Source organism: Vanessa cardui, chromosome 25 (genome assembly GCF_905220365.1).
Source record: "Vanessa cardui chromosome 25, ilVanCard2.1, whole genome shotgun sequence".
Classification (NCBI taxonomy): Eukaryota; Metazoa; Arthropoda; class Insecta; order Lepidoptera; family Nymphalidae; genus Vanessa; species Vanessa cardui.
Genome location: NC_061147.1, coordinates 9,290,726 through 9,314,702, shown reverse-complemented (window position 1 = coordinate 9,314,702; position 23,977 = coordinate 9,290,726). Strand labels below are relative to the sequence as shown.

At 35.1% G+C, this 23,977-nt stretch overlaps 2 protein-coding genes across 2 annotated transcripts in view; one reads left to right on the top strand and one right to left on the bottom strand.

The window, feature by feature from the left end:
- LOC124540444 (dual serine/threonine and tyrosine protein kinase-like) overlaps positions 1-18,858 on the bottom strand; it is a 47,389-nt gene extending 28,531 nt beyond the window's left edge. Inside the window, exons 1-7 of the mRNA XM_047118017.1 lie at positions 18,602-18,858; positions 4,654-4,779; positions 3,956-4,116; positions 2,985-3,101; positions 1,958-2,371; positions 649-839; positions 5-111 (exon numbers count right to left, since the gene is read on the bottom strand). Of these exons, the coding sequence (XP_046973973.1) occupies positions 5-111; positions 649-839; positions 1,958-2,371; positions 2,985-3,101; positions 3,956-4,116; positions 4,654-4,762 (1,099 nt within the window). The 5' untranslated portion in view covers positions 4,763-4,779; positions 18,602-18,858. The remainder of the gene's footprint in view (positions 1-4; positions 112-648; positions 840-1,957; positions 2,372-2,984; positions 3,102-3,955; positions 4,117-4,653; positions 4,780-18,601) is intronic.
- Positions 18,859-19,758: 900 nt separating this feature from the next.
- The window catches only part of LOC124540413 (protein boule), a 50,673-nt gene continuing 46,454 nt past the window's right edge, over positions 19,759-23,977 (top strand). The window contains exon 1 of the mRNA XM_047117938.1: positions 19,759-20,498. Within this exon, the coding sequence (XP_046973894.1) occupies positions 20,127-20,498 (372 nt within the window). The 5' untranslated portion in view covers positions 19,759-20,126. The remainder of the gene's footprint in view (positions 20,499-23,977) is intronic.

Here is a 23,977-nt window from a genome sequence, read left to right as displayed (position 1 = left end):
TCACATATAAGCTCCCATTGGTCCAGCAGTTCATTCATAAAAGCCGTCTGTTCTTCTTGTAATCTTCTATTCGACGTCTTGTTTTCTTCAGACTGCTCTATTTGTCTCGTACTAAATACAAAAAGAATCATTTATTAGTAGATTGTGATTTAGCCAATGTAACTAGAGAGATTAGGAACATAACACCTTTGTTCCCTAGGACAGTTGTTTATTTTAAAATAAAATAAAAGTAATGACAATCATCAGTTATTCTACCGTAAAATAACAGTACGCAGTATTGTTGTGTTCCGGTTTGTAGGGTGAGTGAGCCAGTGTAACTACAGGCACAAGGGACATAACATCTTAGATCCCAAGGTTGGTGGCACATTGACGTTGTAAGGAATAGTTAATATTTCTTACAGCTTCATTGTCTATGGGTGATGGTGACCACTTACCATCACGTGGCTCATATGTTCGTCCGCCAACTTATAACATAAAAATTTTTATGTTATGTTAAAAATGACGGGCTAGCACAAAGCCCTTGCACCAAGTAAAATGTTACGGTAATTTCATAAATTAATAAATGCATATGGTAAATTATTGAAGTTTTAGACACATTCAGACCGTATTCAAGTGGTACTAAAATAGAATTAATCCAGAAGTAGTTACCTCGAAACCTTATTCTTCACCAAACCCTGATCTGACTCGGGCAACTCCTCTGTGTTACAGAGCTCCGTGGACTCCGTCGCATCACTGAGATGGTTTCTTCTCTTCTCTTCTGCTTCACTGTTCGAGAAGAGAATGAACAATACCTGAGCGTTGACATCAATTTCCTTCATCTGGTGAAGATCTAAGCAGTTCTGGAAGATAATATAAAACTATCAGACAGGCTAATAGACCATTTGATGACTAGAGGATCACCATAACTAGTTCATGGAATCAACGGGAAAGGAATGGTGAAGTATTCCTTAACTATCCTTTAAAAAAATACATTGGTAAAAAAGGCGTATTATTCAATACAAGATTTTGTAGATGATAAAAAGGCGTGGAATTAATACCTGTTGACTTCTAGGCAGGATATATTAATATAAATAGTTGTATTAACTAACATGACTGTATTTTTTTTAAATGTTGAAAAAGAGTAACTATTGAGTTTCTTGGCGGTTCTTCTCGGTAGAATCTACTTTCCGAACCGGTGGTAGCTTCACTTAATTGTTAAATGACGATTCAAAAGTGCTTGTAAAAGCCCACTTGAATAAAGTTTATTTTGATTTTGACTTTGATCAATTTCTATGTACTGTGGTAACCACTAACTCTCGTTTGCCTGTCTGGTTAAGTATTGCTATTTTATATTGACGTCTCACAGAAACAAAAGTCTTAAGTCCTCGTTATTGCCATCCCTTTCACACAATGGTTCGTTCAAATGTAACTTTCATAAATGACGACCTCCGTGGTCGAGTGGTGTGTACACCGGTTTTCATGGGTACGCCCCTCCGAGGTCCTGGGTTCGATTCCCGGCCGAGTCGATGTAGATTATCATTTGTTTTCCATTGTCTTGGGTCTGGGTGTTGTGGTACCGTCGTTACTACTGATTTTCCAGAACAAGTTCTATAGCTACTTACATTGGGATTAGAGTAATGTATGTGATGTTGTCTCATATTTATTTATTAATATAGCTTCTAATTTGGTACATAAGGCTCTTTATATAACGAGGGGTTAGGTATATAATCGTTATCAGATATGATGATATTTAAAATATAAGTCTAATCGTTCACGTTCGTAATCAAATTCTTTGGATATTTCCTTAAATATAACTTTTTTGCTGTCATGTGTTCTACGTCAAAATGACGTCACCAGCATGTACGATAAAAAAATCCTAATTAAACTTTTTGATGAATTTTTGACAATTTTGTCCAATTTAAGAAAAAGGCTTTTTTTAAAAATACTTTCCTATAACGAAATATATTATATACGTCACCTCTGAACTAAAAACAGCTGATTCGTCCCCTTCCTTCCAAACTTCATCAGTCTCCTCCTCTATCTTGACATCGGTATCATTATTATTGACCTTCGTCATATAATAAAGGTTAAAGGTCGACCAGAAATCCTCCTCGCTTCTAGAGACTCTCATTTTGGGCATAATATTCTCACTGAAGACATTCCTTCCGAAATTATCCAAGGCAAACAGGTAGACTGGGGTGTATGACTTCAGAATTGAACCCCTTTTGTTATAAAACTCTGAATGTAGCTGTTTCAAGGTTAAATAGCTAGCTGGTCCAGGATTCTCCCCTATGTCTGGAGGAACGATTATCTTTAGACCATCTTTGAGGAAGGAGTTGTTCAGTTCCACTTCTAGAGTTGTACCTAAATCGCTATCCTGTCGAAGGAGATCCTGTAAAATTAATATTCAAATTTCATAAATGTGTTACATACTAGCTGTACCCGCAATTTACTACGTTAGGGGTGAAGTTTCGTAGAATTAGCTCATAACGGATGGGGTTCAAACCCAGGCGAGCACCACTGATTATTCTGTGCTTAATTTGTGTTTATAATTCATCTCGTACTCGGCAGTAAGGAAAACATTGTAAAGAAACCTGCATGTGCCTAAAGGAAAACATCAAAACAGGAAACCTCCATGTGTCTCATTTCATAGAAATTCTGCCACATGTACATTCTAACCTAACCAACCCGCATTGGAACAGCGTAGTGGAATATGTTCCAAACCTTCTCCTCAAAGGGAGAGGAGGCCTTAAAACCAGCAGAGGGAAAGTCAGGCTGTTATTGTTGCATCAGTGAGTGGTATTTCTTTTATATTACCTTATATATTTAGGGTATAACGTCTTCTATACACAGACATCGACGTCGATGACGTATTACTACTTGGCGTTAGAATATATTGCAATAGAACTAGTAGGTAGGGTGTATTACGATAAACACTAGGACCTATTATGAAACAGGCAATTATATTAAACAAGCATTAATTTAGTTCGCAAAATTATGAGTACCTGTAATGGCAAAGTGTCCCAATGAGTCCGATTGCACTCCAGCTCGTCGACCAGTTCGAATTCCGAGTTGCCCACCGTTAAATGCACTTGAGTTGACGCGCCATACTGGATACGAATCTGGAGCAGAAGGACTAAATAGAATAAATGTTTTTTTTTACGGAATAGTTTTAGGGACGAGCATGTGGGCCACCTGATGGAAAGTGGTCACCATCACCCATAGACAATGACGCTGGAAGAAATATTAACTATTCCTTGCATCGTCAATGTGCCACCAACCTTGGGAACTAAGATGCTATTTACCTTGTAACGGAACACAACAATACTGCGTACTGTTGTTTAGCGGTAGAATAACTGATGAGTGGGTGTTATGATGGGTGGGGCTTGCACAAAGCCCTACCAAGATGGTACTAGATGGACCAATAATCTATTGGAAAAGAATCTCTACTGCGGTTTTCGGTTTGTTTTGGTTAAATCCTCTGAAATGAACCAAAGTTCTCCAAAGAGTCTGCCTGAATAAAGTATATTTTGATTTGGTCTCTTCCATTGTTTATGATTTATTTAATTTTATGGGATAATGTCAGTCTTTAAGATCCAAGGTTTCATGATCTTTGTGATATATACAGTAACGGAGTTTTGGTTAAAAAATACAGAATCTTTTTCTAAATTGTTCGTCATAATTTTTGGGAAGCTAATTAAGAATTTCGTTAATTTCACCGTTTTTATGTCTGTTACGCAAAAAATAATGAAATATTCATAATGTTTTAAAGTTATGTTAAAGTTTAAATGCGAAATTGGCAACCTGAAAAACTTATAACGATCTTTTTCCTGTTAAATACACTTGTGAAGATGATTTCCTCAGACTAAAGATTACATAATAAATTTCAGTACAAGAAACTAGCTTTCCATAGTAACTTTAAACATAAAAAAGAAACAAAAGGGTTAATGTCATATCTTTATAAAATGGTACAAACCCATCTGCAGCCCCTGGGTAATGATTCGGGCAAGAGTCGTCTTCCTAATATGCAATTCAGTAATCTTGCTTTAGCTGATGGAGAACATCCCAGGATCACCAAGGCTGTGGGACGGGAAGCCTGATTCGTGAGGGTCTGGACGATGTTGGGTATTTCGGGATCTAGAAGAATATAAATTTAAATTTCCATTAAATTTTCATCTATAAGTGAATGCTTAAAATGAATGAAGTCTCAATTCTCATTTGCGAAGTATGTATATATGATTTGGTTATAATTTAATTATATAAATAAAAATATTATTGAGCAGATAACGCCTTGAAACTAAAGTCTCAAACTAATTGCTTGGTGGTAGGGCATTGTGCAAGCACGTTTGGGTAGGTACCAGCCACTCATCAGATATTCTACCACCAAACAAAAGGTTAGTGAGCCAGTGTAACTACGGATATAAGGGACGTAACATCTTAGATCACAAGGTTGGTGGCGAATCAGCGACGAAAGGAATAGTTAATATTTCTAACAGCGCCATTGTCTATGGGCGGTGGTGACCACATACCATCAGGTGGCCCGTGGCCTTCCGCCAAGAAATAGCATAAAAAAAAAACTAAAAACGAATTAACTCCGTTCACCCTTGGTCAATTGAGGTATCATTAAGGTTCAGATTACAACTATATAGTATATCTACATATCTGCTATCGTACCATAAGCCAATATATCTTGCACGTCCTGCAGCGCACGCGCAGTGTCCCGTAAGAGAACACGCAGAGTCCGCACGCGAGCCGCGCCGCGCCGCCACGCTCCGCCCGCCATGCACGCCCATGTGCTATCTGAGTATATATATTACTATTAACATTACATCAACACTGATATTTGAAGACTATTCAAATATATAGGGATTTTATGGCTTCGTGAGCTGAGATGGCCCATTGGTTAGAACACGTGCGTCTTAACCGATGATTGCGGGTACAAACCCAGGCAAGCACCGCTGATTCATGTGCTTAATTTGTCTTTATAATTCATCTCGTGCTCAGCGGTGAAGGAAAACATCGTGAGGAAACCTGCATGTGACAAATTTCATAGAAATTCTGCCACATGTGTATTCCACTAACCCGCATTGGAACAGCGTGGTGGAATATGTTCCAAACCTTCTCTTCAAAGGGAGAGGAAGCCTTTAGCCCAGCAGTGGGAATTTACAGGCTGTTGTTGTTGTTTATGGCTTCCTTTTTTTATACACATCATCATTACATAATATAAAGCAAAGTCGCTTACCGCTGTCTGTCCCTATGTATGCTTATATCTTTAAAATTACGCAACGGATTTTAATGCGGTTCTTTTTAATAGATGTAGTGATTCGAGAGGAAGGTTTTTGTGTGTAATACATAGACAATATAGTAAAGAAACAGTGATAATTTTAGAAGTTTATAATGTGATGTCGTAAATAAATATTCTGTAGTTATATTTAAACCATTTAGTATCAGCAGTTCACTCGTGCGGGTCGCTAGTTTACAATAAATAATAATCATAATATAAAAGCCTTAGATATGGAACTTTTAAGAATTATTTGCTACTATTATCACAATCACAGCGACACCCGCTCAAACTAAAGTATGATCTCCCTTTACTGGGTCCCTTAGACTCGATTATCCTACTACTATTATAAAGGCGAAAGTTTGTATGTATGGATGTTTGTTACTCTTTCACGTAAAAACTACTGAATGGATTTGAATGAAACTTTACCACAATATAGCTTATACATCAGAATAACATATAGGCTACAATTTTTGAGGTTCCTAATGTGAGGTCGTAAAAAAACACATTTTTGCGCTTACATTGCAAACGCTGACTGAATCCTACAAGATAGATCAAAACAATGTACTACAGTATTGTACAACTTAAAAAGGTCTACAAAAAAGTGCGTGATGGTATATGTTTATCTCTTAGGAATAACCCACAATAACCATTTTTTATCCTTTACTTTGTACGAGAAATAATGGCTTATTTACAAAGCGATTTTAAGCGATTACTACACTAGACGGGACGAGCCTGAAGTCCACGCGAACGAAGTCGCGGGCAAAAGCTAGTTGTATTATAAAATCAAAAATATACTAAGTTCTCTAAATGCGCTAAACAGGGGAGATAGGCATCTTTAGATTAACAAGTAACGAACCAAAGCTATCGCTATCCAAAGTTCTTTTATTTTTTATATTGGTCTTCTCAAAGTAGGTATAACATTTTTCAACCGACTTCAAAAAGAAGGAGGTTAGCAATTCGTCTGTATTTTTTTTGTTTGAAAGCTTCCCCTGTGGTCCCATTTTAATTTTACTTAGTTCTGATAAAGGTATCTTATATTAAAACCACATAAGTCTTACATTTGTATTATGCATTTGCGCGACAAATAGAAATCGGCTTCAAATATACCAATAACTATAACGTTATATATTCATAAATCGACTATTAAGTAGTCTAACATTTTTCATTTCATTTTACTGAGGAGGACTCTAAAAAATATGTTGAATACGCAATTACTTTTATTACTTATTAGTGCATATTTATTTGTTTGTAAATAGTGTTTTGTTTAAAGTCGGTTTTTCTTTTTGTTAAAATTTTTGTTTATTTAAATTAAATACAGTTCGATGGAGGTGTCGTTCTACATATGTATGTATGTATATTACTTTAGGTTATTAGCCTTGCTAAAACTCAAAACCGGCCTAACTGATTTGAATATTTTTGTTTTGTTTTTCGCTTTTATAAAACGGTTATTTAAATATTTAAAAAAATAACGGTAACTAAAATCTAAAAAACAACGAAAATTTTAAATTGATAATTTTGTATCGAAGTTTTTTATATTTATTGTAAGCGCTCGCCCGCGGCTTCGCTTGCGATTTAGGAAAACGGTGTCATGAGTTAGGTAAAAGTAAAGTAGCCTATGTGCCATAGGACATAGGCTATATCCTTCCTTAGAGTTCAAGTTTGCTTCATAACAAATTTCATCAAATTCGGTTCATTTGTTTGACCGTGAAAGAGCGACAGATAGACAGTTTCACATTTATAATATTAGTATAGATTACTGTAAAATATATTACATTAAAAATCTTTCATTTTTTTTCTAAATAAACCGCGACGACTGTAAAAATCACAGCCTATAAAATTTCCATAGATTACATTTGAGGAGAATTTTATAAAGCTTCATCAATAATGCTTTTCTTACTTTTAGCTTTAGACACGTTGTCACAGCCCAGCACGAGATGACTTATAAATACTAAACCCATGAATTAAGTGGTGCGTGGTTAAGTATAAACCGGAGGGGTTTATACTTAACCACCACCGATTAAGAATCACAACTAGCGGCTACAGTCCGTGTGTAGGAGTTAGTTACCTCATAAGAGAAAAGTAAAATAACAATGTAATAATCATAATTGAAGGCCATTTCAATTAAAATCAACAAAGTTGTCAGATTAATGTATTTGTCGTATGTCGTCTGTACATATATAATATTGTAGTGTCTGTTTGTAAAGTTATAACAATTGCATTTTACTAAATGATTATGTATGTATATGAAACATATATCAACATAACATTTTTTTTTTTCATTTTTGGTCTGCCTAGCTGTCTTTTTGTTCCGGCTAATATCTGGAACGGATGGACCGATTTTGACGGGACTTTCACTATTATTAAATGTAGCAAATTAGGCTACAAACCGCAATTGGACCAACGAGGTGAAACATGTTCCAAAACTCCTCAAAGAGAGCGGAGGCCTCTACCTAGCAGTGGGAAATTTACAGGCTGTTATTGTGTTTGTAACAACAATAACTTTTTTGTTAAATTCCACCTCTAACGAAGTCTGTAATATGTATAGCTAGCATGTAATATATATAGTTTCGGTTTCTGATAAGAAATGTTGCTAAAGTTACCATGTTAATTTATGAACCAACTAGTTCCGACCTGTACATGGATTCCCGTCTTACGCACACACGTTTGGGTCTAGCGTTGATGTCATCACAATAATGAGTCACAAATGTTGTGAAATACCTAACAAGGATAACTTGCCTATAGAATATGAAAACAATACAGCTATTATTTACTTTCATGTTAGCAGTAAGTGAAAATTTTACTTGGTGGTAGGGCTTTGTGCAAGCCCGTCTGGGTAGGTACCACCCACTCATTAGTTATTCTACCGCCAAATAACAGTACTCAGAATTCTTGTGTTACGGTTTGAAGGGTGAGTGAGCCAGTGTAACCACAGGCACAAGGGATATACCATCTTGGTTCCCAAGGTTGGTGGCACATTGACGATGCAAGAAATTGTTAATATTTCTTACAGAGTCATTGTGTATGGGTGATAGTGACCACTAACCATCAGGTGGCCCATATGCTCGTCCGCCAACATATACCATAAAAAAATCCTAAAGCGTATTCCAAAGGAGGTAGGAAAAAAGATAAACTATAAATTTACATATATCATCCGATTTGTTAATAACTCAGCTTTATAACGTATTATAAGATATGGTCATTATCCTCAATGTCCGCGCCGCCATTCATAGAAGCTATGTTCAGTGTGAACTGTTTCTTTTATCACAATTTAACGGTAGAATGATTAATAAGTGGTTAATACCTACTTAGACTTGAAAAGCCCACCATCAACTCTTTACAGACCACGATGAGTAATTAATTTCCAATTAGTTTAATTAACCTAATTTCGTTTCCTTGTATTCAAAGAGTGGGAATGCCTTGGTCCAACAGCGATTAAATTTACAATTCAGTTAAGCAATAAAACATAGTAACAGTCTGTAAATTTCCCACTGCTGAGATAAGGCCTCCTTCCATTAAGGAGAGGGTTCGGAACGTGTTCCACCACGCTGTTCCAATCCAATGCGGGCTAGTGGAATACACGTGTGGCAGAATTTCGATGAAATTAGACACATGCAGGTTTTCTCACGATGTTTTCCTTCACCGCCGAAGAGGAGATGAATTATAAACACAAATTAAGCACACACATATATATAGTGGTGCTTGCCTGGTTTTGAACCCGTAATCATCGGTTGTGCACGCGTTCTAACCACTGGGCACACACACACTGCTGGTTCTACGGTGAAATACGAATATGTTCTTAAATAGTAACGTAAATAAATACAGCGTTTAACGGGTGGTTTGTCATGCTTTCGATTTGAATAACATAGTAACAATACAACGAGGACAATATAACGCAATCGTATTTGCGTGACCAACAAAGTGCAAATAACAAATTGAAAGGCAACAACAGATTTTTGTAAAAGCATAATCAATATTTATGCTTGACCAGCGACCGGCCCCGGCTTCGCACGGGTGCAATACTAATACTAATTACACTACAGAGTTTCAGAGTTGACATCACATTAAAAACTTCAAAAATGATGTATCAGCGTGTCTTTACTATATTGGCCATGCATTACACACAAAAACCTTTGTGGTAGGGCTTTGTGCAAGCCCGTCTGGGTACCATCAGTTATTCTACCGCCAAATAACAGTACTCAGTATTCCGGTTTGTAGGGTGAGTGAGCCAGTGTAACTACAGGCACAAGGGACATAACATCTTAGTTCCCAAAATTGGTGGCTCATTGACAATGTAAGGAATACTTAATATTTCTTACAGCGTCATTGTCTTGAGTGATGGTGACCACTTACCACCAGGTGGCCCATATGCTCGTCCGCTAACCTATGAATATACCAAATCCGTGAATATGTACAGATGGAGACACAAATGTCACCCAATTGTCACGTCGTAAAGTGCGTGCACCTCCATACATATTCATGGACTCGACAAGAGTGACGAAACAGGCACCGTGACAAAAGTTACCAGTTTACCATAAGGATCGAAATAGTGTTTAATTTTATACATTCCTGTGTCTGAAACTGTGCCAAGTAAAATTGCTTTACATGTGTGCGTACAAATATATAGTAGTGTGGAAACGTCAATTGTTTCATAAAACAATATGTTGTACGTCTTCGGGTTGACTAAATAGTATGTTTTATTGCTTAACTAAAACTAAGGCTTCCCCACTCTTAAAAATACAAGGAAACGAAATTAGGTTAATTAAACTAAGTGGAAATAAATTACTCATCGTGGTCTGTAAAGAGTTGATGCTGGGCTTTTTAAGTCTAAGTAGGTATTAACCACTTATAAATCATTCTACCGTTAAATTGTGATAAAAAAACAGTTTCTATTAAGGAATGCGCGGACGTTGAGGAAAATGACCATATCTTATAATGCGTTGCGAGTAGTAGTTAGTACACCGGTTTTCGCCACGCCACTCCGAGGTCCCGGGTTCGATGTAGAAAAATTTCATTAGTTTTCTATGTTGTCTTGAGTCTGGGTGTTTGTGGTACAGTCGTTAATTCTGATTATCCATAACACAAGTGCTTTAGCTATTTAAATTGCGGATATGACTAATGTATGTGATGTTGTCCAATATTTATCTGGATAGTGAACACTAGGTTATCTACAAGCTCTCTACATAAAAGTACATACATAAATAGGGACAGACATAGGTAAACTTTATTTTATAGGATGTAAAAATGTTATATAAATTGGTATGCACGTCAAAATCTTCATTACCTTAAATGAACATCTTAGAACTTGCGCGCACTGGTAACTTTTGTCACGGTGACTGTTTCGTTACTCCTATCGAGTCCATGAATATGTATGGGGGTGCGCGCACTTTACGACGTGACAATTGGGTGACATTTGTGTCTGCATCTGTGCATATTCACGGATTTGACAAGAGTGACGAAATAGTCACCGTGACAAAAGTTACCAGTGCGCGCTAGTGCTTAGTGAAGTTTCTACACCAAGTATAAATCGATTTTCAAAAACGCGGTGTTACAAGTCTATCGAGACTTATACAATACAAGTAGTCGCACGCTGCTTCGTTCGCGTTTTAGGGTGTTAACTCCTTTCTTGGAGTTCAAGTTTGCTTCGTACAAAATTTCATCAAATTCGGCTCATCGGTTTGGTCGAGAAAAACAGAGAGATAAAGACAGATAAGAGTTACTTTCACACTTATAATATTATATAATAATATAGATTTGTCATTGGTTCTATCAAAATAATGGATATTGTACTGTAGTAATTATCACTGCAAGTATCCCTACTTTGTAGTGATACGACTTTGAACTATAATACTATAATGGCCTTATATCGTTTATCCAAGTACATTTGTTTGAACTGCACTTGAGAATATACTTAGTTGATAAACTGTACATCTTCTGAAGCATATTTTATTTCTTGATGTGATGTAAATATTGCTTGATACCTCTCAAGATATTGTCCACTTGGTGAAACAGATAAAACAAAAATATATTTCAACAACAACAACAAAAGCCTGTAAATTTCCACTGCTGGGCTAAAGGCCTCCTCTCCCTTTGAGGAGAAGGTTTGGAACATATTCCACCACGCTGTTCCAATGCGGGTTGGTGGAATACACATGTGGCAGAATATCTATGAAATTTGTCACATGCAGGTTTCCTCACGATGTTTTTCCTTCACCGCTGAGCACGAGATGAATTATAAAGACAAATTAAGGACATGAATCAGCGGTTCTTGCCTGGGTTTGAATCCGCAATCATCGGTTAAGATGCACGCGTTCTAACCACTGGGCCATCTCGACTCATCGACTCAAAATATATTTATCTCTTACGAAATAATTATTAACATTAGGTCCTCAAGACACATATGAATTAAAAGTAGTTACTGTATAAATATGACCACGTGGAATGAAATTCCAATCTTTTGGATTAAAAATGCACCCTATTTTTAATTGAAAGAGAGTAACTACTGATTTTCTTGCCGGTTCTTCTCGGTAGACTCTACTTTCCGAATCGATGGTAGCTTCACTTCATATAGTTGTCAAATCACGATTCAAGCGTGCTTGTAAAAGCCTACTTGAATAAAGTTAATTTTGATTTTTGAACCAATGGAGACAATAGGGTGAAGCGTTATACTTTTAATAAAGCTTTATGCACAACTACTCCAAGGGCCAAATGTTTCGATAGCAAATTGGACAACAGAAGTATACATAAGAGAATATATTGTACATTATAAGATCATACATGCGACGACCGCCGTGGTCGAGTGGTGTGTACACCGGATTTCATGGGTACGCCGCTCCGAGTTCCCGGGTTCGATTCCTAGCCGAGTCAATGTAGATTATCATTAGTTTTCTATTGTGTCTTGGGTCTGAATGTTTGTAGTAGCGTCGTTACTTCCTTACTGATTTTCCATAACACAAGTGCTTTAGCTACTTACATTGGGATCAGAGTAATGTATGTGATGTTGTCTCATATTTATTTACACTAATCTGTTCAAGTAGGCTCGTATGCAAACACTGTCCCCTGTAGATTTACACCTAGACTATAGAGTTTACACTCAATGTTAAGGAACCGGTCAGAAACTAGTTATATACAACTAAATCTACATGATGTATACGGAAATCAACGATCACGAACTTCACGGTTTATTGTCGATATAATTGTATTGTGCAATAATTGTGTAATACTCTATTCTATACTATATAAAGTAATTTGTCCATCTTTCACGCTTTCACTGCTACAGAACTCAAATTGAGGAATCAACAAGGTTTTGGAACATATTCCACCACGCTGTTCCAATGCGGCTTAAAAGAATACACATGTGGCAGAATTTCTATGAAATTAGACACATGCACATTTCCTCACGATGTTTTCCTTCACCGCCGAGCACGAGATGAATTATAAACACAAATTAGGCACATGAATATTAAGTGACGTTTGCCTGGGTTTGAACTTGCAATCATCCATCTGAAGTAGATGAAATTTAGTATTAAACAAGCTTCATCAAATCCCAAATACCTACCCCATAGGTTTTTTCGTAACTAATATCTGACGATAAACTCTTTGGACACAAGAAAAGCCGTACGCGACCACTAGTATTCAGTTTTTACTGCATTTGTAATTATATGTAAGAGAATAACGTAAAGACTAGAGTCGCCTAAAGGAACAGAGACCGGGGTTACAATGACTCGTGATAACCTCAGGGAAATCGTACACAGATAGTACCTATGCGACGAATGCATCGTTCGCGATCCTTGATTCCTATCATTGTTTACAAAATAAAATATTTTATTCGATACATTCATTCAAATCATTCTTTTAAAAAAATCCTAAATAAATAAAGCATTTCATTCAACACGTGGTTACATAAATACCACAAAAAGCCAAAAATACCGGTTTTATGGGTACGCCATAGATTCGAGTCTGTCTATGTTATCTTGTGTCTGAGTTGTGGTACCGTCGTTACATCTGATTTTCTATAACACAAGTGCTTAAGCTACTTACATTAGGATTAGAGCAATGTATGTAATGTCATCCAATATTTATTTATTTATAATACAAGAAGAGTGGACCTAACTTATCTGATATAATGTATACCAAATTTTTGAAGGAGATACTACTGAGTTTATTGTTTCGTTTCAGTATAATCTATATCCCGAACCGGTGATTTACTCAATGGGTATAGTTCTGTAAAATGATAAAAGTGCTTATAAAATTCCACTTGAATGAAGTATATTTTTTATTTCAGTCAGTAATATATTTATATTGATACAAGATTTTTATTTGTTAATCACAAGCTTATTCGTCAACAGAACAATTTACATTAAGCAAAATCAATAGGTATTTTCTCGTACCTACACAGCCGCAAATATTCTGAGACGAAATTTGATAATGGTATTATATTTTGGGAATGCCTGCAGGCCTATTTGTTACAAATATCAGAACCTTAGAACATAATAGGTAACGTTTACGATTCGTATTGCTTACGAATAGTAGTATTTTCTATCAGGCGGACGAACGACGGGTCTTTCTGCCTGGCCTAGGCAAGGCTTCGGTACGGGTCTCGAGGTTACCCTCCCTACCCGGGCTATTCCTCCTCACTAGCCTGGGCTACCGCGTCATTTAGTTTTGACCCGATAGGTCAGGGACCGTGGAACCATTGGTATCTTCAGCATAATCCAAAAGTTACCTTTGGTTTGCCACTAATAACAAACAGTAGGCAAATAAAGATGAGTGCTCCGATAAATAAATGTGAACGTCAATTAGATTACTATCAGTAAGAAAAACGATTCGTTTTTTTAATATGGTTTCCCGGCATTAAAAGATAAAACCGCTTTAGTAGAGCATTCGTTGATTAAAGCTACTAATGCACTAATCCCATGCAATAGTTACAATATCATCTAACGAAAAGTTTAGCATTTTATACCGATGACAGTGAAGATGCCTTGAAAACACTGGTGAAGAGATCACAAATGGCGAGAGATTGGATGACGGCATAACGGTCCATAATATAGATGTTCCAATTACGAAAAGAGGAATATCATCCAAACTAACTAAGGTATTTTTAGTGGCGTAAATAGGGCGGTGCCAACGGTACCCAGGCACAGGGCGTAGACTCTCGGGGGCGCAAGAATAGACAGACTGGGCAGGTCTAAATTGTCTGCTTAAATAGGGCGCAGTTATAGAATCTCACACAGGGCACAGAAAAGGCTATTTACGGCATTGGGTATTTTGAATCGGAATGAATCCGAACACGAACACAAGTAACACAAGGGGTGTTACTCATAAACATTATATGTATGACCATGAAATTTCGAAAATAAAGAAAAAATATCCTAATACTCAAATTGTGGTGCTGTCTGGTAATAAAAACAAGCACACGAAAATTAAAAAAAAATCAAATTAAAAGGATACTCCAAAGACACGGACACTACGTCTGTGGAGATATAAATATAACGATAAAAAAATATTCATCGATTTTCACACAGGTGTTTCTATAATTGGGTACACTAACGATTTAAATAATCATAAAACTGACTCAATAAAATAAACCTAAGCGGATTATAAATGTTAATTTTAGGTCTCGGATCTATAAACAACAAATAAGCAGTTATACCACATAGCAATAATATAGCAACAACCGCCCCTGATATCCGAAAGTTATTGTTTCTTTGTGAAATTTAAATGGGACCATTTCGGACTGCAAATTTAAAGACCTCTTTCGAACAAATTTGCTAATCTGTCTAAATAATATGAGTAATGAAGTTATGAAGCACATGTGCACTCAACACATAATAAGAAATACTAATACATACTCAAACAGTTGGTGTAGCTGTAGATAAAAGATAAATAACTATAGCGTATTCAAATGAAAGTAGAAAAAATAAACAAAACTCAGAAACACGTTTTCATGCGATTTGCTAATAACTCAGCTATATTATACACTATTGTAGTTATAAATTAATGTATCTTTATTTATAACACAACACAAGTACACTCAACTACATTTTCCATTTGATTTTACTTCCAAAACTCCAATCACAGTTTTATCTATGTTCAAAACAGCATATTTTTGCAAATCCATAGCGAATACTCTTATGATTCTAAAGTAAAGTAAAGTAACAGCCTGTAAATTTCCCACTGCAGAAATAAGGCATCCTCTTCCATTAAGGAGATGGTTTGGAACATATTCCACCACGCTGTTCCAATGCGGTTTGGTGGAATGCACATGTGGCAGAATTTCGATGAAATTAGACACATGCAGGTTTCCTTACGATGTTTTCCTTCACCGTCGAGCACAAGATGAATTATAAACACAAATTAAGCACATATATAATATATAGTATAGTGGTGACAGTTATTATTATTATTATTATTATTATATAGTGGTGCTTGTCTGAGGTTGAACCCGCAATCATCGGTTAGATGAACGCGTTCTAACCACTGGGCCATCCCAGCTCTTATGATATATTACCCTCTTTCGCTGATGTTTTGGCTTCATACCGAATTACATGAAATTCGGTTCAGAGGTTTAGCCTTGAAAGAACAACAGTCATAGAATGAGTCAACGCATTTATTTAAAAATTGTGTATGGATATTTCCTACACTTAAGGCAAATTTCGATAATGGTCGCACTTTTCAAAGTAACCAGGGGAGGCATTAATGTTGAATTCGGCACTGTTTCTATACCTACCCCATACGACTTCTTAAATACCTAACTTTTAGGTAGCTAAAATATATTTATTTGTAACACAACACTTAAATATATATTCAAGTAAAATTAAATTTCTAAATTCCAAAGTTCTGACAGCAACTTACCAACCTAACAGAACCAATAATGTTAATTCTTGGACAAAGTCAATTTATCTTCGGACATTGAAGAAGAATTAATACAATTATAAAAAATATATGTATTCAATATGCATTTATATATCTTTTAAATTCAATTTACAAAATGTTCTCCAAGAAGTAAGACCTTAGTTTCACTACAGGTCCATAATCTCTAAGACCTTAGCTACACTACAGGTAAGTGGTCTATGAATCTGGCACTGTGAGAAACTACTTTTGACACCATCAATGCATTGTCAACAAAGTAACTGTCTAACAATAGAGTAACTTGATGGTAAGCCCTTCTCTTCAGATATTTTACCTCAAAACAACAGTACTTAGTATTATTGTATTCTGGTTTGAAGGGTGAGTAAGCCAGTGCAACTATAAGCACAAGAGAAATAACATCTTAGTTCCCAAGTTTAGTGGTGCATTGGGAAGGATGGTTAATATTTTTTACAGCACCATTGTCTATGAGCAGTGGTGACCACTTCCCATCAGGTGAGCCATCTGCTCGTCCCCTAACCTATGCCATAAAAAATCTACTATTAAAATTAATAACATCAAAAGAAAAAGTCTGTAAATATGCCATAGCGAAAGAAAACTAACTCTCCTCTTATGTGCAAGATATGGAGTGTCACAACACTGCTTCGATGTGGTTGATGATACACATGTATTGACATATACCAACAGAATTTTATCTGAGACTTATAATGCTTCACCGCTGAGCAAAAGACTACATACATTGAGCATAATAAATTATATTCTATATAGCTTTCTGACTGTACATTCTGTTTTGTTTTAGTTTACAAACAATCTATACTAATATTATAGATGCAAAAATAGCTATCTCTTTCACACAAAATTTCATGTAATTAACAAAGGAAAATACTATTTAAACCTATACACTGCAAAGTGCAAACTGATATTCCTATAAGATTCACATATACAAGCCAATGGATCGGCTATATATGCTTACATGGATGATTTTACTATTTATATATCCCCGAAACCTGTTGCCACTTCATTAAAGTGTAAATATAAAGTAACGGGACTTTTCTAGTACATGTAATTGATTCATCTATATGCATCTGAATGTATCTGAACTCTGTATAGGATATTGCAACTAGTTTTGTTACATTACGACACTATAAATTATACTTTTGTTGAAAGTAATTGAGTAACATTGAAATTGTCAATTGCTTTGTATTTTCTACAGATAATAAGTAATAATTAATGTTTATATGTAATTTTATTGTTGGAAATGTGTAATAACTGAGTTTCATGTTGGTTTATGCTTTAACATATTATTTTTTAAAAACCTTACTTTTTAAATTGTTTTACAACAAAAACATCACAGCCTGTAAATTTGCATTTTACACACACTGCTGGGCCAAGTCTTCCTCTCCCTTTGAGGAAAGGTCTTGAAACATATTCCACCACACTGTTCCAATGCAGGTTGGTGGAATACACTAGAATAGAATAGAATTTTTATGAAATTTGACACAAGCAGGATTCCTCGCAATGTTTTCTTTCACCGCGTCATCTCACCTCTCACATTGTTTATCAAAGCTCATAAATTATTTTAATATTTGATACACTTTGATGAATATTAAAATGTCAACTGTAGTATTTTATTTATTCAATATGATCAAAAATCTGCAATGTTATTCATAATAGTATTTTTATCTGTAATTGTTGATATATGTCCTTTTACTTTTAAGCATTCATAGTTTGCCTTTAAGTCAAGCACTTAGTTAAGATCAACATAAGTCATGATTCAATGTTTGATATATATACAGACAAAGATAAATACATACATAGCATTTGAGTTAAAGAATTGACTCGCAAAAGCCTGTCTGTACAGGAGAAGGTGGACTGGGGTGTTTTATACTAGATAACCTTTAAGCTACATATGAAAAACTAATTGTGATAAAGCAGCGCAGATGAAAAAAACTCTTGATGATTGAATTTTCTCTTTAAGAGCGGGAAGTCTCTGCACCATTGTTAATTTTAAATTTTAAAAGACAAATAATTATGATTCTTTAATTAAAATTATTCTTGTAAATTCTGTCTCTATAATAAAAAAAATAATAATAATTTTTATTTTTCAACTAAAAATAGAAAGTTAATATTGGCAATAAAGTGAATAAACCTGTTACCGTGCAATTTGTGGGCAGCTACATACATTCGAATCTATTTTAAGAACGATAAACAAAACATCCTCTTCGTGATAAATTAATTAAATGACTCGAAAAAATACATTGCGAATCAAACTTAAAACACATGAAGGTGTACAAAGAAATACAGATTAAAGATGTAATAAAAATAATCGGTCGCGGGTAAACAAAAAAAAAAAGTTCCGGTCCAATAAAACAGGCCAGTATTTCGCAAGTGAAACTATATTAACGCAAACTTCCTTGAATGCAAAATAACAAATTACATTCGATGTAACAAGTAGACACTACATATACATACCTCTTTGCTGGTGAGAAGATCGGATTAAATTAAAAGGAGACAACACTTGTTTTGTAAGAATTTAAATTCTATCACGATTTATAAAGTTATTCGCTAACGTTAAATCAATATTTGAAATGAATCCGATGCACAAGACTTGTATATTAAGGATGTAAACAACAATAAACAGAAAAACCTGTAGAATACACTCAAACACAAGAGTTAACAGTGGCACACATTTGTAAATACAAATTGGAATATTTGACATCCCACACAAGTGTCAGGCAAAAGCACGTCACATTGACGTTTGTAGATTCATTGCTAGTTAGAAGTAACATTTTTACTTCGACAATAAAAATATTTTATGTTGTTGCACATTTAAGCTAAGTAGAATAAACACCATTTTTCTTTTAGTAAGTAAATTAAATAATTAATTAATATATACGCCTAAAACAATGACTACTGTAAGCTTAGCTTACAGTAATTATAACTTAGCAGTAATTTACTTCGAAAACAAAATTTTTATTAAAAAATTGTAATTAATTACAGAATTGGTGAGTTATTCATGTATATTTTATATAGAATATTAATAAAAACATATGGAAAAATGAATATAAACTTGGCAACTTTTACATAATTGTGCCAAAAGGAAGAAGCGTTTTGTTATTACATTATGAACTTATAAATTTTAATGAATATGATCACGACGAAACCACAACTATAATAAAAGAAATATATAAATTGTATAAATGTATAATTAATAGGTGACCAACCAAAATTATATTTCAGTCAATCACTTCTAAATTATTATCACTAATATACCCAATATAATGTAACCAATATGATAACTATACTACCAAATATATTCCATAAAATTACAAAGGTTATTCATAAATAAAAACAAATTTTATTTGAGGCATTACCGTTATGAAAAATAATAAATGTAAACGTAACTGCTAATTACGTAGTAAGTTTCTTTTATTAATAAGTTTGCATAACTTATAAATGATAATTTTATACATATTTAAATGGAAATATTTAATTCCGGAATTTCCGTAAAATAAAACAATAAAACTAGTTACAATATCTATCATATATTAAACTAATAAACTAAAAAACATGACCTTGGAAATGAGCGCCATCTATCATCAACATATCAAGGCTAAATCATACCTAGATAAGAACCCATCTAACCGCGCTCTGATGACCTATTTCCCTCGACCAGTAAAAATAGCGGTCGACAATAGCTCAAACACTATTTTTAGTGCGTATCATTAAAATCTCAAACCACACAACCTTATCTCTTACCTTCGTTGTCTTAGTATCAGTTAAAAAAAAAAAATCAGTCAGATCGCGAGTTACGGCGCAACGCACGGAGACCTATGTATCTATAACAATATCCTACCGTCAAAATCGATACTCCACAACGGATCAGTACACGTTGTTGTTTCGAGTGAGTTAGTGCCCGTTTAGTTATCGCTAGAGTTTTTTTTAGTGTAGTAAACAAGGGAACATGTTTTAAATTAAACATAGACTAAATACAACCATGGAAAGTGTTAAGCGTTACATACGGAGCGAATCCGCGAGCTGTGCTCACATGGTCGAAGAGCTCACTTCGAACAATAGAAAAAGCACAGATCCCCATGAGAAATTAAAGGCTCTGCTCAATTCTCCCGAGGAGGACACAGACGACACGCTGCCCCCATCAGACGCCCCGAAATTCGGTACAGTCATTCATAACAGGATCTTTGTTGGCGGATTCTCATTGACGACGACAGATGAGGACCTGTGGAAGTTCTTCTCGGGCTTCGCGACCGTCACAGCAGCGAGGGTCATCTACGACAGGGCTGGTGTCTCCAAGTGCTACGGTTTTGTGACCTTCGCCAGCCCTCGGGTCGCGAGATTGATTGTCAAGCAGGTCAGTTTTAATTATAGTCTTTCGATATTGTGACAATGAACTTCATTTTGAGATTTCTTCGTTGAGAGCTGATATATTTACGTGTATCTAATCTAAATACGTTATCAGTGATATCTCGTATCAGAGCGTTAGTGAATGTCTTGTTGTTCGATCAATTTTTATTTTAATCACTACCCGTAATATATCCAAAGCATTCTAAATAGGTATATCATTTTATTGAAGCATTTAACCTTTTTTAAATTATACATTTAAAAAAAGAACTCTTTATAATTTATATAGGTGTTTAATTTAGTGAATATTACGTATATTTCTTTTATAAATATTAATTTAAACGTTACATCTTAGCGACGATGCTCGAAAGACAAAGGAAGGGAGTGTGAAAGGTTGTAGGTTGTTTGTCCGCGAAAGTAAACGTTTGAAATCAAAAGAAATGTCGTGAAACATTAAGGAAATTACCTTTTAGCTAATTACAAACATTAAGAACTACGTACTTCATGATAACTAATAAAAAAAAAACATTGTAATGAAAAATATTTCGATCAGCTACACATATTAGAATTACCATATATTATACTAATTATTCTAATGTATAAAAAGGTAACTATGAGATAAACAGTAGCGTAACATAGAGGTTGTATAGTGATAAATATTTCGAAGTAACACAAATTGAGATTCATTACATACTAGTGACCCGACCTGGCTTCGCACGGTTGCAAGTTTTATACTAAATATACTACAAATTATACTGCATACTCACGACATTCCCAGTTTTTCAGTCATTCTCTATATTGTGTATGTTTTATACATAAAAACCTTTCTCTTGAATTAATGTATGTATAAAAAAAAACGCTTCAAAAACCCTTGTTTAATTTCAAAGAAGTGAAGCATACATAGGGACACAGACGGTAAAAGACTTTGTTTTATACTATGTAAAGATTAATGTAATTACATAGACAAAAATATAGTATAATAATGGAGTTAGACAGTTAACAAAGCAATGAAAAGAAATGTTTCGTTCAGGGAGAAATAAAACTTCAAAATTCATGGCGTTCAAATAACTTATAATGAATGAAAAATAACAAAGATATATTGACCAAATTATATAAAAACACGTAAGAGAGAGATTCGTTCATATTTTATAGCAACATAATATATAGTATACGCACAAAGCACTCACAATGAATACAGAATGCTGCCGGCGAAGACCCTCTACATATATACTTCTTTGTAATTTTTTTATAATTCATCATTCTTCTTTATAATTCATCTCGTGCTCAACGGTGGAGGAAAATGAGATAGACAGATTTACTTTTAACAACAACAACAACAACAGCCTGTAAATTCCCACTGCTGGGCTAAAGACCTCCTCTCCCTTTGAGGAGAAGCTTTGGAACATATTCCAATACGCTGTTCCAATGCGGGTTGGTGGAATGCACATATGGCAGAATTTCCATAAAATTAGACACATGCAGGTTTCCTCACGATGTTTTCCTTCACCACCGAGCACGAGATGAATTATAAACACAAATTAAGCACATATATGTAGTGGTGCTTGCCTGGGTTTGAACCCGCAATCATCGGTTAAGATGCACGCGTTCTAACCACTGGGCCATCTCAGGTCTTTGTGTGCCAATATTTCAAATATATCCATAATATTTTCAAAGAACTTCATCGAATACACCCAATATTGGTACCATCAATACAATATTGGTACCAGCCGCGGAAGGTACTATTATCATATAATTAATTGATTGTTGAAGTTCATTGTGAAATTACCAAAATTATACTATTTATTATAAAGGCTCACACGATTGTATGTTTTCGTTTTAGATTCATGTTATTTGTAAGTAATGTTTTCAAGGCGGTCATAGGCACATATGAGTGACGCTGGTCTTAGTGAGACATAGCTTATTATGTATTTATATGTATACACATATGTGTCTGGTTTCTTCAACCGAACGTTGCCAAAACTACAATAGATGAAAGAAAAATATCCAAGATTTGTCAGTGGGAGAAATTAAGTCGACATTTATAATCATTATTATGTTTATTGATTGATTTTGCCCTTATTGTCACGCTATAACTTTTTCAAAGTAAATAATACTTAGTACGAAAGGCATTGTGCAAGCCCGTCTGGATACATACCACCTACCACTTAGTATTATTGTGTTACACTTAGGGTGAGTGAGACAAACAATAGCATCTTATACACCAGTGTATATAGGTAGAAGGAGCATATAATCTTAATTTCTAAATGAAGATGCTATTGTTTGTGTGCGGTGGTGACCACTTACCATCAGGCCTACTTTCCCGTCTTACCTATATCTAGTTAACTTGTAGTTTTATATATATCACAATATAAAAAAACCTTGGTCAAGTTGTGTGTACACCTGTTTTCATGGGTACGCCACTCCGAGGACACAGGTCCGATTAGCGGCCGAGTTGATATAGAAAAGTTCATTAATTTTGTATGTTGTCTTGGGTCTGGATGATTGTGGTACCGTCGTTACATCTGATTTCCCATAACATCAGTGTTTTAGCTACTTATATTGGGATCAGAGTAATTTATGTGGTATTGTTCAATATCTATATCTATGTTAAAAAATAAGTCGTGTAGCGATAAAGTCTGAGGGCGGAATAAAATCTTGCATATCGCAAAGATTGATTGCTTTTGATATTACCAACGGCGACGTGGGTTTTAGTTGAACCTGCGTGCCTAAGGACCACGTATTTACTTATTCTATTTATTATTGGACGAGGATCGGATGAAGAGACCTAGACGCCCTGGGGCAACAAATCCCTTATTATTTTCCAAATAAATTGAATACTTCTTAGTCGGGTGTTTGAATAATTAAAACTTTTTCAGTAATTCCCTTGTGTACTCTTCCGGGCTGTAGTCTCTGAAGTTTTCTAAATCCGGTCCTATTCGTAAAAAAAAAAATTAATATCTATTAGTAGTGCTATGCTAACAGTCTAGCCACCAGCTACTTGGTGGTAGGACTTTGTGCAAGCCCGTCTGGATAGGTACCATCCACTTATCAGTTATTCTACCGCTAAATAACAGTACTCAGTTTTGTTGTGTTCCTATTTGAAGGGTGAGTGAGCCAGTGTAACTACAGGCACAAGGGACATTACATCTTAGTTCCCAAAATTAGTGGCATATTGACAGTGTAAGGAATAGTTAATAATATAATATTAATATTATATTATTTTGTTAATATAGTTGCGAGTTCAAACCAAGGCATGCACCTCTCATCTTCATGTGCTTAATTTGTGTTTATAAAACTTGTATTGAAATTTTGGGAGAACTGTTTAGTACTCCGACCAACATTGAAGCACCATGGAAGAGTACAGTACAGTAATAGCCTGTAAATTTCCCACCGCTGGGCTGAAGCCTCCTCACCCTTTGAAAAGAAGTTTAGGAGCTTATTCCACAATTTTGCCCCAATCGGATTGATGGATTCACATATGGCAGATTT